The 12,529-nt window shown below is 38.4% G+C and overlaps 2 protein-coding genes across 19 annotated transcripts; one reads left to right on the top strand and one right to left on the bottom strand.

The window, feature by feature from the left end:
* Positions 1 to 1,289: 1,289 nt before the first annotated feature.
* LOC110849768 lies at positions 1,290 to 4,372 on the bottom strand. The gene is made up of 6 exons (XM_022097211.2): positions 3,981 to 4,372; positions 3,689 to 3,856; positions 3,519 to 3,622; positions 2,958 to 3,414; positions 2,178 to 2,829; positions 1,290 to 2,046 (listed from the first exon to the last, which is right to left on the bottom strand). The coding sequence occupies exons 1-5, from the start codon at positions 4,252 to 4,254 to the stop codon at positions 2,363 to 2,365; spliced, it is 1,470 nt and encodes a 489-aa protein (XP_021952903.1). The 5' UTR covers positions 4,255 to 4,372; the 3' UTR covers positions 1,290 to 2,046; positions 2,178 to 2,362.
* Positions 4,373 to 4,883: 511 nt separating this feature from the next.
* Positions 4,884 to 9,985, top strand: LOC110849832. 18 transcript variants are annotated; one of them, XR_004834914.1, is made up of 7 exons: positions 4,884 to 5,284; positions 5,418 to 5,585; positions 5,648 to 5,751; positions 5,904 to 6,378; positions 7,201 to 7,860; positions 8,681 to 8,949; positions 9,736 to 9,985. XR_004834914.1 is itself a non-coding variant. In XM_035851870.1 (6 exons), the coding sequence occupies exons 1-5, from the start codon at positions 5,014 to 5,016 to the stop codon at positions 7,785 to 7,787; spliced, it is 1,605 nt and encodes a 534-aa protein (XP_035707763.1). In that variant the 5' UTR covers positions 4,884 to 5,013; the 3' UTR covers positions 7,788 to 7,806; positions 9,736 to 9,985. The 18 variants fall into 18 exon arrangements, 4 of the variants coding, with proteins under 4 accessions (XP_035707763.1, XP_035707764.1, XP_035707766.1 ...); XR_004834912.1 differs by having other exon boundaries at positions 7,201 to 7,806; positions 8,658 to 8,949; XR_004834913.1 differs by having other exon boundaries at positions 7,201 to 7,806; positions 8,663 to 8,949.
* Positions 9,986 to 12,529: the final 2,544 nt, after the last annotated feature.

Below are 12,529 nucleotides of genomic sequence, written 5' to 3' on the forward strand. Positions count from 1 at the left end.
ATTAAATTTTATAACCAAACATGCAAATTCAAATATCTATAACAACTGCAATATAATATTGTGCAAGTATCACTTTGTTAAATATAGACACAAAATTTACATAGGTATTAACATATCAGATCAACCTTTCTAATTTAATAATTTGAAAGTATATGTACTGGCAAATTTCGCAAATAAATTTGACTCATTTTCAGCAATTATTACATATGTATTATGAGTGGTTAAAACTGCAGGGAATATGAGACGGCGTAAATAAGCTCATCATGGAATATTTTTTGTGCGATCAAATCTCAACTGTGCATTCATGTAAATTACTTAAACCCTGATTAAATTACTCACATTCGCAATCAGGAGCGGGTTTGTTTGTCGCCAGCTTGTCGTCTCCTTCTCCGCGTCGAGGGGTTCTTGGTCTTCCAGGATTTGTGGCGAAATCTTCCGCATCTTTTGGGGCCGAGGTTCTCTGTAGTACTCGATGAAACTGGATCCCTCGTCGTTCTTCTCGGCGTGAATGCTGCGTCTCGAGACAATATGGTTAGCAACTTCCATAATGGACACTTAAAAGTTCTCTTCTTATCAAGCACTTATCAAGATTTAATTGTTCCTTTACTTTTTCAGTTGCTCACTTCAAGGGGTACAGATTTACGTCTGTCTTGGTTGGAATGTGGATTGGCTTTTAAGCTAAAGTGCTGTAAAATATGCTTACTGAACGAGGACAAAATTGCGAATGATGACTGATTGTTGAATGCTGGAATTTTTACTTGCTGGAGGCAGTTAAGGATTAGTTAAATGTGGTACTAGTAAGCAAGTACAATGTAAGAAGTCAAATGCATAACAAAGTTTAGGGTCGCTTGTTCAGGGTATCGGGAAACCCCGATACCTGAGGAAGGGTTAGTTTTGCAGGTACCGAAATAAGTTTCTTGGTAAAGTGGGATTAATATTTCTTTCCAGAACTTCCAGAACATATTATTCTGAAGAATATTGGAGGAAAAATATGTCATTGTTTCCATAAGGCGCAAGTAACTCAATATTTTTAACCGGTTGTTGATACCAGACCCAAGGTTTCTTTTTTCCCGAGGTCCAGTAGCCGCTGATGATAGGCTGAACCGTAGGGACATATTATATAATTATATCACCCGCTTGGTTATTTTCAAGCTTAAGAAATTAAACAAAATCAGCATTAAAAACATAATGTTGGGTTGGGCTGGGTATGATAAAATAGTAATCTGACAGTTAAAAACTAAAAAAATTGATGAAAATTTAAGAAAATCAAAATCTTGCCGATTGTTACAAAATGAAGTGCATACTTGAATGGCACTAGTTATACTCGTAAATTTAATCAATTAGCTTAAAATTAGATTAGAAAACCAATATTATTACCAGATTACCACATAAGTTTAAAATTACGGTTTGAGTTATAAGGTCGATGTTTTTGTACTTCAGTCCCACGAGCCCATGGGGATAAATGCATTGCAAGTCTCCACGGCAAAATTTTCGTGGGGACATTTTCTCAATGTCCCCACACTTCCGTGGCCACTGAACAGGTCTTGTGACACCATTCGGCTTAGGATCTGTATTTAAAAACTATGTTATAAAGTTAAACTACACAGGTTGAATGTATTCAATAACAATTTTCAACCCATGATTTATTAGCTCGCGAAAAAATATAAAGCCAAAAAAGTGAAGTTAGAGATGTTCCATCACCAATACAAGTTTTAATTATTTAGGTATTTAGAATTGCAGTGTTAAAATTGAGTGTACAATTTTTTATGCGTTAAAGAATTTTTAACTTGTCTAATGAATTAATAAAATAATTAATCCCAAAACCTAGCAGTAATAAACTCACCGAACTACATACATAGTTATATTTTTTTAATTAATTGGTCCAAAAACTAACACTCGAAACTTTAAAATTTCGACTTAATTATAATCTATATTTTATCTTATTTTAAGTAACCCAATTCTTGAATGTGTAAAACTGTTTCATGTAGATGACACGAACCAGCAAAACTTATCCATACTCGATTTCGATTGTAAAACGTCGTTTTGCTGCAAATTAAATATATAAAAAGTTTCATAAAATTTATAGTTCGCTAACTTTATAATGCTGAATATTATGTGTATATATATAATATAATATTTAATATGTAATACAACATATATTATGTGTGTATACTTACGTCGAATCGAATTCAAATCACATCAGTCTGCACGAGTAGATAATTGACGGCGGGGTGCAGGTCCACCTGTACTTTTCCGTGCTGTTTGCATCACCCGTCTTGTTTGCACTCGCCGTTTGCGATACGACTCCGCTAATCGTGCTTTCCTCTTATCGCGCATCTCTTTCATGAGACTTTTCGCCTCCTCAGTGTCCAGATACTTGTTTCCCCGTGGTAAAAATGACACCACCAGCTCGACCATTTCTGGAGGCAGTAAGTGGAACAAGACGTCCTTCACTTCCAAACGTCTTCCAGACGTCCAAATACCACGCCCATTGCTGACATGGGACGCGAGCTGACGACAAAATTTGGACTCCCGGATCGACGAGGAAAAAACCAAGGATTTTGCGATGTCCGGGTTTCTCGGGATCATCCAGCTCAAAAGGAGCCACACGGTGAGAGATAGAATTCTTGAATACAACGCTTCGACCCGGCACCGTTTCGATTGCGAAAGGATTGTTTCCACCATCCACGACGCTTATGACGCTATTCGATTCCCGCCAAGTGGGAGCAAGGTACAACTTAGACGTGTTACTGTTCTCGCTGGAGAAGTAGTGCAGACCAACGGCGACTATTTGTTCGTTCGCCATCCCTTCAATGTGCCACTGCCCGCCTAGAATTGAATTAGCAAAAATTACTTAGGTCTCTAGGCTTTCGCAGCAGTTTTTTGTGGAAGATTATTTATGAAAACATGTTTACAGCACAATATCATAATTCACAACCAATAAATTCTTCACTAACCTGGATGCTTAGAATTTTCCGGAGTTAAAATTGTTGTCGTCATTCTAACCACGACCTGGATTTTCTTTCCACGCAAGGTGACCGGAACGCTCTGATTCTTATCAGTTTCGCTTCGCGTTTTAGGCTCAACCTCCAACCTCGTCAGTAGAATTTCGCTTAGCACCTTCTCATACAAGGGTATCATTTTGTCGAAAACTTGTTCCAGAGTTGCGTACAATTCCCCATGTTCCGCAGGATTAAGACCGTTGACATACGACGTAAAGTGCGACGCACCACCAGAGTCGATAACGACGTCGGCAGGAAGCAGTTGATAATTTGGGTCCCACTCGATCTTTGGTGGGGACGAAATCATGTCATCGGGTATGCTACTTATCAACCTCTTCACGTCAGTTTGGTCAAGATACTTGTCCACCTTGTCGGAATGGAAATGTAGAAGGTGACGATAATCGCCGACCTTCTAAAATATCAATTTTTACAGACATTACATTAGATGATTTCATGTATTAAATCTTCAATCTAATAAAAAATTCTCGTCCTTTCTTGACTTTTTAGTAAACTGACCTTGTGTTCGTTCGGGACAAATATTTCTTTCAGAATATGTGATCTCTTTGCTACGACGCAGTATGAGTACGGGTCAATCACGTTGATAACACGCTTTTCCGTCCCTTTAAATCAATTCAAAAATAATAATTTGTATAAAATTCGTTGATAAGAAAGTTGTTCCGCTTCACCTGGTTGCCAATTATCCGCCTCGATCGCCATTTCTTCTACTTCTGCTACTCCCACGACGAGGCGCTCGGTCAGGGCGATATCCACGAGGCCATCCGCCACCCAAGAACCATCCAACGGCCCAGGAAACATTTGACCATCCAACAAAGTCAAATAGTTAGGTAGACGTCCTTCAAAATTCATATTAAATTCAAAATGCGTAATTTAGAAATACACCTTATGTTGCCAGTTTCATGATGCTACCAAAAATATAATATGACATGGTAGCCCAATTCCCAATTATGAATTACTTACCAATCACGAACGACCAGATTCTCTTAAATGGTTTGAACGTCATATTCTTCTTTGCCGAACTCGACGCCACATTATTGCCCACAAAGGCATTCTCCGCCTCTTGGAACCATCCACTAACGATGGACGAATCATTAAGGCCAGCCTCCCAACCTTCTCGTGACCTTATCATCCAATTCAACTGCATTCGCATCACTTGCTCCGCTCTAGGCGCGACAGTCGAGATAGTGCAGTTACGATGTGTGTAAAATCTTATGATAGATGAGGAAGAAGACATTGTGAAAATAAACAAAAGTAAACTCAACGTTTAAATAATTAGTTTAATTAATTAAGCGTAAACTGCAAAAAACAACTGTTGTTTACAAAGTACAAATCCAACGCGTTTCAGTTTGCCTGACCCGCTCCAAGTATCAATGAGAACCAAATGAGATGAGAATCACGTTTTATTATATACAGTATACAGTATGTAACAAAAGTGTAGATACGATTTGTTTTTCTCAAATTCAAACTTAATTTTATCAGGAACGAGTACATATTTCAAAATCCTTTGTATACCATTTACTAACAATATATCGTAGTTCGGACTATATAATTTCAATTTTTTTAAGAAATGAGATAAAATTATTATGGCTATTGATATTTGAATGTCGAAATATTGCGAATTGAACGTCTAATGAGACTAGGGGCCTTTCATAAATTATATAACACGGAAGGGTGGAGGGGGAGGGTTTTTACGTCACTGTTAGGTCAGGTCATAGGTGGAACATGACGAAATTTATCACATACTTTACGATAGCGGATATTTGTAAGGCCATTTTGTGGGGTGCGAGTAATCCATGTGTCTACTGTATTATTTCGAGTCTCAACTACCGGATCCAACTTCGTAAACACTTGTTTTTCCTCACTTAATTAATTCATAGATGAGAGATTGTGTTGCAGCAGCACTCTATAGACTGGGGCTCTCTATCTCTCTTCCCTGAATTAATTAACTTGATCACCTAAGTTTAATTTGAAATTTGTCATCCCAACTTTCGCCATGTCTAGTTCCTCCCTTATCGAAAGATTTTACAACCATCCTTCCAACATCATATCGCGTGGTCAGCCAAGTAAGGATGAAAGGTCACGATTGAGGTTGAGTTGGATGATAAAGTCACGAAAAGGATGGGAAACTGACTTTAACGATTCGTCCGTCGTAAGCAAATGGTTCCAAGATGCAAAGGACGAATTGGGTGGTGCCGTGGCGTCAAGTTCGGGACACAAGAAGGTCGCGTTGGTGCAACTGGAGAAAAATTGGCCAGTTGTAATCGGTAACTATAAACTAAATTTTGACACTATCAGTAATTGGGCTTATGGTCACGTCATGACGTCACCACCATTGCGGTTGATGGAAATTGTTGTATTTTTTAATTACAAATTTTTAGTTTAATGTGAATGTGACAGATCGTCTACCCCACTTCTTGACTTTGTGGGATGGTCAATTGACTCCTGGGCCGTTGGATGGTTCCTGGGTGGCGGATGGCCTCGTGGATATCGCCCTGACCGAGCGACTCGTCGGGGGAGCAGGAAAGGTGGAAGAAATCGCGATCAAGGCGAATAATTGGCAACCAGGTAAAGCAGAAAAAAATTAGCATAAATTTTATATGCACTATTACTTTTAAATTTATTTAAAGCGACGGAAAATCGTGTAATCAACGTGATTGACCCGTACTCATACTGTGCCGTAGCTAAGAGGTCACATATTCTGAAAGGAGGATTTGTCCCGAAAGAACCTAAGGTCAGTTTACAAGTCAGTTTACAAGAATGTACGGCTATTTTTTACATTTATCATGTTTTAGTAGATGAAATTATTGGTAAGGATTAGTATAAAAGCGATGCTGGGGCCTATGTTCAATTTGGTCAAATTAGGAAAAAATTTATACTTTTTAGAATCTCGACGACTATCGTCACCTTCTACATTTCCATTCAGCCAATACGCGGAACTATCTCCACCGCTTTGACGTGAAGAGGTTGATAAGTATCATACCCAATGACATGATTTCGCCCCCACCAAAGATCGAATGGGACCCAAACTATCAACTGCTTCCTGCCGACGTTGTTATCGACTCTGATGGTGCGTCGCACTTCACGTCGTATGTCAACGGTCTCTACCCGGCGGAACATGGGGAATTGTACGCAACTCTGGAACAAGTTTTGGACAAAATGGTACCAATGTTTGAAAAGGTACTGACCGAAATCCGAACGGCAGGGCAGGCAGAGGCAGAAAGTGGGCCTAAGACGCGACGACAATTAGCGAACCCTTCGATTGTCTCCATTGCTCCAGTGAGTTTACGCGGGAGGAAAATCCAAGTCGTGGTTAGAATGGCGACGACAATTTTAACTCCGGAAAATTCTAAGCATCCAGGTTAGTGAAGATTTCTTAATATTTCTTAATTGTACTAAGATTAAAAGATTCTGCTGAAAAATATGGCTCAACATGAATTTTAGGTCGTTATATTCTGCTAAAATATATACAAAAAGTTACAGAAGTCTTAAATCATTTAGCAGAATATGAGGAGTTACTCAGTTTTAACTTAAGAATGCATATACGTTGAAAAAATCTCATAACTAAAAGACAGAGACGACGGTTGCGTCTCCTTGTGTGCCGAGAGACTTTATTTTCTATGGAGGGGGGCGGGGCGAAGAGAGCAGCTGATTTTCATGTAAACAATGCAGGCAGTTGCATGTAAAAAGTTGCTTTGGGTTTTGAGAGTCACCGTTCCCACTCTCCAAACGGGGCATCGCGAACCAGAAAAGGAGAAAAAATTCGACTAAAACTTCTAATTTGCAGCTAATACAAAATGGATTGATTTCGTTTTGGTGGCAATAAATTCCCAAGTTTGTGCTTTACAGTTGCCATGTTGCATAAATTCCATAATAAATCTCAGAGAAAAGTATTGAACTGAAACATGGACTCATATCATGTTTCAGTCCAATACTTTTCACCGAGATTTATTATGGAATTTATGCAACATGGCAATTGTAAAGCACAAACTTGGGAATTTATTGCCACCAAAACGAAATCAATCCATTTTGTATTAGCTGCAAATTAGAAGTCTTAGTGACAAAAATCATTTACATTACTGGTAAGTGGCGAGGAGAAAAAGTCAACTCGCTCACTAGGATGCCCAGACTGTTCCCTAACTCAAACTTTAAGTCTGAGTAACTCGACTAATTTGAATTTCAGGCGGACAGTGGCACATTGAAGGGATGGCGAATGAACAAATCGTCGCCGTAGGTCTGCACTATTTCTCTAATGAAAACATCACCACGTCAGAACTGTATCTTGGTCTTACTCAGCGGGCATTGAATGGCGTCATAAGGGTCGTGGATGGCGGAAACAATGATTTCGGAATCGAAACGGTGCCGGGTCGGAGCGTTGTGTTCAAGAATTCTGTCTCTCACCGTGTGGCTCCTTTTGAACTGGATGATCCCGACAAACCTGGACATCGTAAAATCCTTGGTTTCTTCCTCGTCGACCCAGGAGCCCAAATTTTGTCGTCAGCTCGCGTCCCATGTCAGCAATGGACGAGGTATTTGGGACAAGTGAAGGCCGTCTTGGCTCACTTATTGCCTCCAGAAATAGTGGAGCTCGTGGTGTCATTTCTACGTCGGGGTGACCAGTACTTGGACACGGAAGAGGCGAAACGTCTGCAGGGGGAGATGCGCGATGAGAGAAAGAAAAGATTGGCGGGGACGTATCGCACACGGAAACAAGAACTGGAACTTAAAAAATTGATAGCCCGCCGTAAATTGGCTTATTATGGAAACTGATGTTCGAATTCGATTGAACGTATGTACTCCGTGTGTAAACCAAAATTGGTTTAAGGGGCCGTCCATAAATTACGTAACGCAAAAATCATCATTTTTTAGACCCCCCCTCCCCCCTCGTAACGGCATCGTAACGCTTCTCGACTACCCACCCCCCTCCCCCTTCGTAACGTAACGTAAATTTGATTTCACCGCAGGTAATTTCTTTAACAGTAACTTGCAAAATTTTCATTTGTTCCAGGTTGTGTAGACAAATGTCGCTTTTATTGCTTCTATTTCTTTTAAATTGCTAGATAAATTAGAATTTTGTGAATTTCTTGTTCAAGAACAACCGAAATCATATTCGACAAGAAATGGAAATTGTAAATCTGACAGGTCTCTCAACGTTTACCAAGACTCACAATGGAACCTTTTGTCAAGTTGCACCCGGAAAACTATCGTACGACCATTAATAGATGAGTACAATTCTTGACAACCATCATGGCGCCTAAGTGACCTCGTTGGGGCTCAGGTGATCGGCAAATTCCGATCAAATTCTCATCGTAAAGGTAAGGCTCAATTAATCGTGAAACTTACGTCACACCATCGCCCTCCGAGGTCACTGTGGAGGAATGATGGTTTACAAGTAGGCAAGAATTTTGCTCTTCTTTTAATGTGAGCACCATAATGAAAAACGTATTTACATGCGTACACTGAAACCTTCTGGATGACATGAGTTCAATCCGATTTTTAATCGCGTTTATGAAATGCGTTACGTAACAAATTTGTTATACCCCCCTCCCCCTACATAACAATTCGTAACGCTCTTCCCATGACCCCCCCTCCCCCCTCTTGCGTTACGTAATTTATGGACGGCCCCTAATAAAATTGCGGTATTGCTAATTGCTATCATTTAGTCTAAAACGTTATAGTATATCTATTCCCTAATCCCAATCCCCGACCGAATTGAAATTAATATCTAATTGCTTCAATTCTGAATTAGTTTTTGTAATCAGTAAAAAATGTTTAATTTTAATTAAATATGTATAAATTGGAAATTGTCGAATATTGGTTTTGAATTAAATAATTCAAATAATTATGTACTTGTCACTTGTACTTCGGTGTTTGAGCCAGTTTGAGAACATTTCGCTTAATTCTCAACCTCAGCTTATCCTCAACCCGCTGCGTAATCTAATGATGCATTTACAAATACATACTTCTTTTAATGTTTATGATAATTATAGAATTGGATGTTTTAATGATTTTGTCTTTTGATTAGCTAATCTTGTTGATATCGTTATTAAGGGGTGAAAACCCCTTTATGGAAATGTCTTGTCCGTCTGTCTGTCTGTCCGTCCGTCCGTCCGTCCGTCCGTCCGTATCCACGATAACTTTAGAACGGATTCGAATTTCGGCATCCGGTTTTCGCTAACGTGTTTCTAATTTTTGGGGACGGGATGAGTTCGAAGATGGGCGTTGTAGGTCGTAAGGTCACGGCGCCACGGTGATGACGCCAACGGTCAAACGTGTCGAATTTTTCGTTTCCACCGTTTTAGACGTATTTTTGGACGGGGATTTTAGAAATCGCCATCATTTTGACGTGCGATGACCGTGTGACCGTGTAGGCGACAAAGTCGAAAATTCTCGAAGTTTTTGTCGCCACCGTTTTAGACGTATTTTTTGACGAGGATTTCAGAAATCGCCATCATTTCGACGTGCGACGACTCCATGACCGTGTGGGAGGTGTCGAATGTCGAAAAAATGACTTTGTCATGTGGGGTGTCTATTGAAAGGTATTGTCGTGTACGTTTGAACTACGTGGGTGGGGGTGTCAAAATGGGGTAATGTGAGACAATGACAGGAAAGTGCTGAAAGACGTTGTGGGTGTGCCACAAAGACAATTCCGTGTGTTTTCACCCCTTTGCTACATTTCGTTTGCAACGGTTTATTTATTATTTATGTACGCGGACAGTTTACTGGACTGCAGCATTTGTTTTAACTCTGTTTATTTGATGTTTCAGCGATATCAATTACTTATAATTATGTGACTTATTTATTTGCCGACGTGCATTACTTTGTTTTATTTTGCAATTTATTAGCTTTAGTAACCTATTTTTTATAAATTTATATTAGAATACTTGTCTGGTATCCAGAGCTGAAAATGAGTACTTGTTCTCACGCTCGTCCGACACGTTTAATAAAAACCTAAACAAGAAATCAATCAAAATCAATGAGTTTATTACTGCAAGGTTAGGCGAAAGGGGGAGGAGATGTTCGATGGCGAAAATATATCGAGCGTCATCAAGGGGTTGCTATGAACTTGGTGTAAATTTACGCTTTGTAACTAAAACGCTCAGCCGCAAATCTTCAAGTGATTTCCATATTTCGTCTATGAGGAGGTAATTGAACAGGGTGGATAACGTTGGTCAAAGGTATCACATACAATACTTCCGTCTCAATAATAGATTTATTCTATGATTTCGTTTTGTTTATTTATTTGCTATAAATTTCTGAATAGCCTTTTGTGCCAAGTATTCAGTTATGTGAATGCTTTGAAAGAATTGAAGAGTGGGTTGGAGACATCCGTGATTCGTTTGAATTTGATTGCAACTCTGATATATATTGTAATATAATTACAAACAAGTAATTATAACGTGCTAAAGTTTAAGTATCCTCTCATATTTTCTTTATCTTTCACTTTATTTCGAAAATCATTCAAGGTCATAGGGCCCCTGACCAATGGTTAATGTATTACAGGGGGATCTGGCACCTGACAAAAAATCTTGAAATGTGCTTCATATCCTATGTGCATTTCTACAAATTTAAGTCTTCCACGACAATTTTCACAAACCAGGTGGGACTCCGGTCTCAGGGGTCCTGCCTGAGTCCTCCAAATAATAATTTGATCATTAAATAGGAACTCTGATCTAGCTTTGGTACTCAAATATGACCATTACCTTAAATATATAATGCATGCACAGGGCCCGGGCTGGGTACATTTGCGCCCTAGGCAAATTTTTTTGCGCCCCTAACTTTTCCTCTTAAGAAAAATTCCCTGTTAAAAATCTACCATTATATACTATACATTTCAGCAGCACTTTACATAGTCCAAAAATTAATAAGCTCAACAATTATTTTATTGTCAAAACCTATATTCGAACTGAAAGTGTAAATGATAAATCTCGCGGAAATATAAATTTGTATGTAAAAGGTTCAAAACTCGGAAGAAACAAGAAATGAAACCAAGCATTACCAGAACTTCACTCAGAATGCGATCGTTTTCAGTGTAACAAACCGATTTTGTAGAAATCTTGAAATTGTACGGTTCAAATCAATACAACCAACTAACGCAACTACAGAAATGTAATGTAATTAGCCTTATTCTTCCCTCAGGGTTTGATATTAAGGTTGATGGATTTACTCGGGAAGTACATGACCAATTAAAAGCAAGAACTACGGGTACATAAATATAAATAATTGATAAGCATCTAGAGCTTTTCCAATGTTGAAGGTTTAATTCGAATTCAAATTTAAAAGTTAATATTAACAAAACTTTCTGAATTGTTAAAAAAACAATTTTCTCCAAAAAGTAAAAATTAAAAAATACGAAGAATCCGGTGGGGTTTGAACCCACCTTATTTCTAAGTTTTGTTTTGAACGTTGGAGTTGGGGCAGTATTTTTATTTCTTGCAGGGTTTCAATAAAAATAAGAAGGGGGTTTAATTGTTTTTTTGGGTTTCAGTAGGTTTTCAAGGAACTAAGGTAATAAACTCAACAAAATAATCTTCACATGAAAGACCACATTTGAGAAAATTAATATGATTTTTGACACCTGTGCTTTCGAAGAAAGAGATTTATTTTCGTATGACGCTTAACCACAAAGGCGTTGTCCAAAAAACGAGTGTGCTGGAAAACCCGATGCCTTGGGCTTTCTCTGAGATTTTCGTGTGCTTTACAATATTTTTTTTCAGGGGAGGGAGTCAACAAACTTTTAGAAATAGATACAGTATGTAACATATTTAATGCTACGATGACATAATTTTTATATAGCCATGATCTCGTTACTTGTAAAATTTCAAAATCCGTGCAAAAATCTCAAAAGTATTTATATACGGACAATTTGCTCGTCGCCGATTTTTAATATCGCAGACAGGTCAAAGGTCACGATTATTTTTATGAACAAATTTGAGGCGTCGGAAAAAACAACTTCGTTGATATTTTCTTTTAGGAATTTTGCTAATATTTTTTATCGGATCCGAAATGCGTTTTGAAGGAAAATGAGCTTTGGTTGGACCGTGTACGATTTTTTTTAACGCCGACAAGAATTTTTCGCCAAGGACAGGTTTGAGGTTTACAATCACCACCCCGGCGAAAATTCGAAAACTGACATATACGTTTACATATTAAGACAGTCAGTATACTTCCCGTCAAAAAAAATCATACCCGGTCCAACCAAAGCTCATGACAAAAAATATTAGAAAGTTAAAAAAAATATCCACGTCTTTTTTGACGATTCAGATTTTTCAGAAAAATAATCGTGACCTCTGTCTGCAGTATGAAAAATTGGCAACGAGGAAATTGTCTGTATATAAGTATTTTCGAGATTTTTGGAAGGAGTTTGCAATTTTACAAATAACGAGATCATGCCGATATAAAAATTATATCATCGCAGCATTAAATATATTACATAATGTATAATGTGGACTATATTAAAAATGTTAATACAAAGTTCTACAAACAATATGAAGTCCTCAAAAAACGCTCAA

This window comes from Folsomia candida, unplaced genomic scaffold (genome assembly GCF_002217175.1).
Source record: "Folsomia candida strain VU population unplaced genomic scaffold, ASM221717v1 Fcan01_Sc005, whole genome shotgun sequence".
Taxonomy (NCBI): domain Eukaryota; kingdom Metazoa; phylum Arthropoda; class Collembola; order Entomobryomorpha; family Isotomidae; genus Folsomia; species Folsomia candida.

What these genes read in the sequence shown, in the direction of transcription:
- LOC110849768 (XM_022097211.2), bottom strand. Translation starts at nt 4,254, where the DNA reads ATGTCTTCTTCCTCATCTATCATAAGATTTTACACACATCGTAACTGC. An exon ending in AATCTGGTCGTTCGTGATTG is followed by an intron (nt 3,857 to 3,980) that starts GTAAGTAATTCA and finishes TGAATTTTGAAG; the next exon opens with GACGTCTACCTAACTATTTG. An exon ending in GGAAAATTCTAAGCATCCAG is followed by an intron (nt 2,830 to 2,957) that starts GTTAGTGAAGAA and finishes ATTCAATTCTAG; the next exon opens with GCGGGCAGTGGCACATTGAA.
- LOC110849832 (XM_035851870.1), top strand. Translation starts at nt 5,014, where the DNA reads ATGTCTAGTTCCTCCCTTATCGAAAGATTTTACAACCATCCTTCCAAC. An exon ending in AAATTGGCCAGTTGTAATCG is followed by an intron (nt 5,285 to 5,417) that starts GTAACTATAAAC and finishes TGAATGTGACAG; the next exon opens with ATCGTCTACCCCACTTCTTG. An exon ending in TTGTCCCGAAAGAACCTAAG is followed by an intron (nt 5,752 to 5,903) that starts GTCAGTTTACAA and finishes TATACTTTTTAG; the next exon opens with AATCTCGACGACTATCGTCA.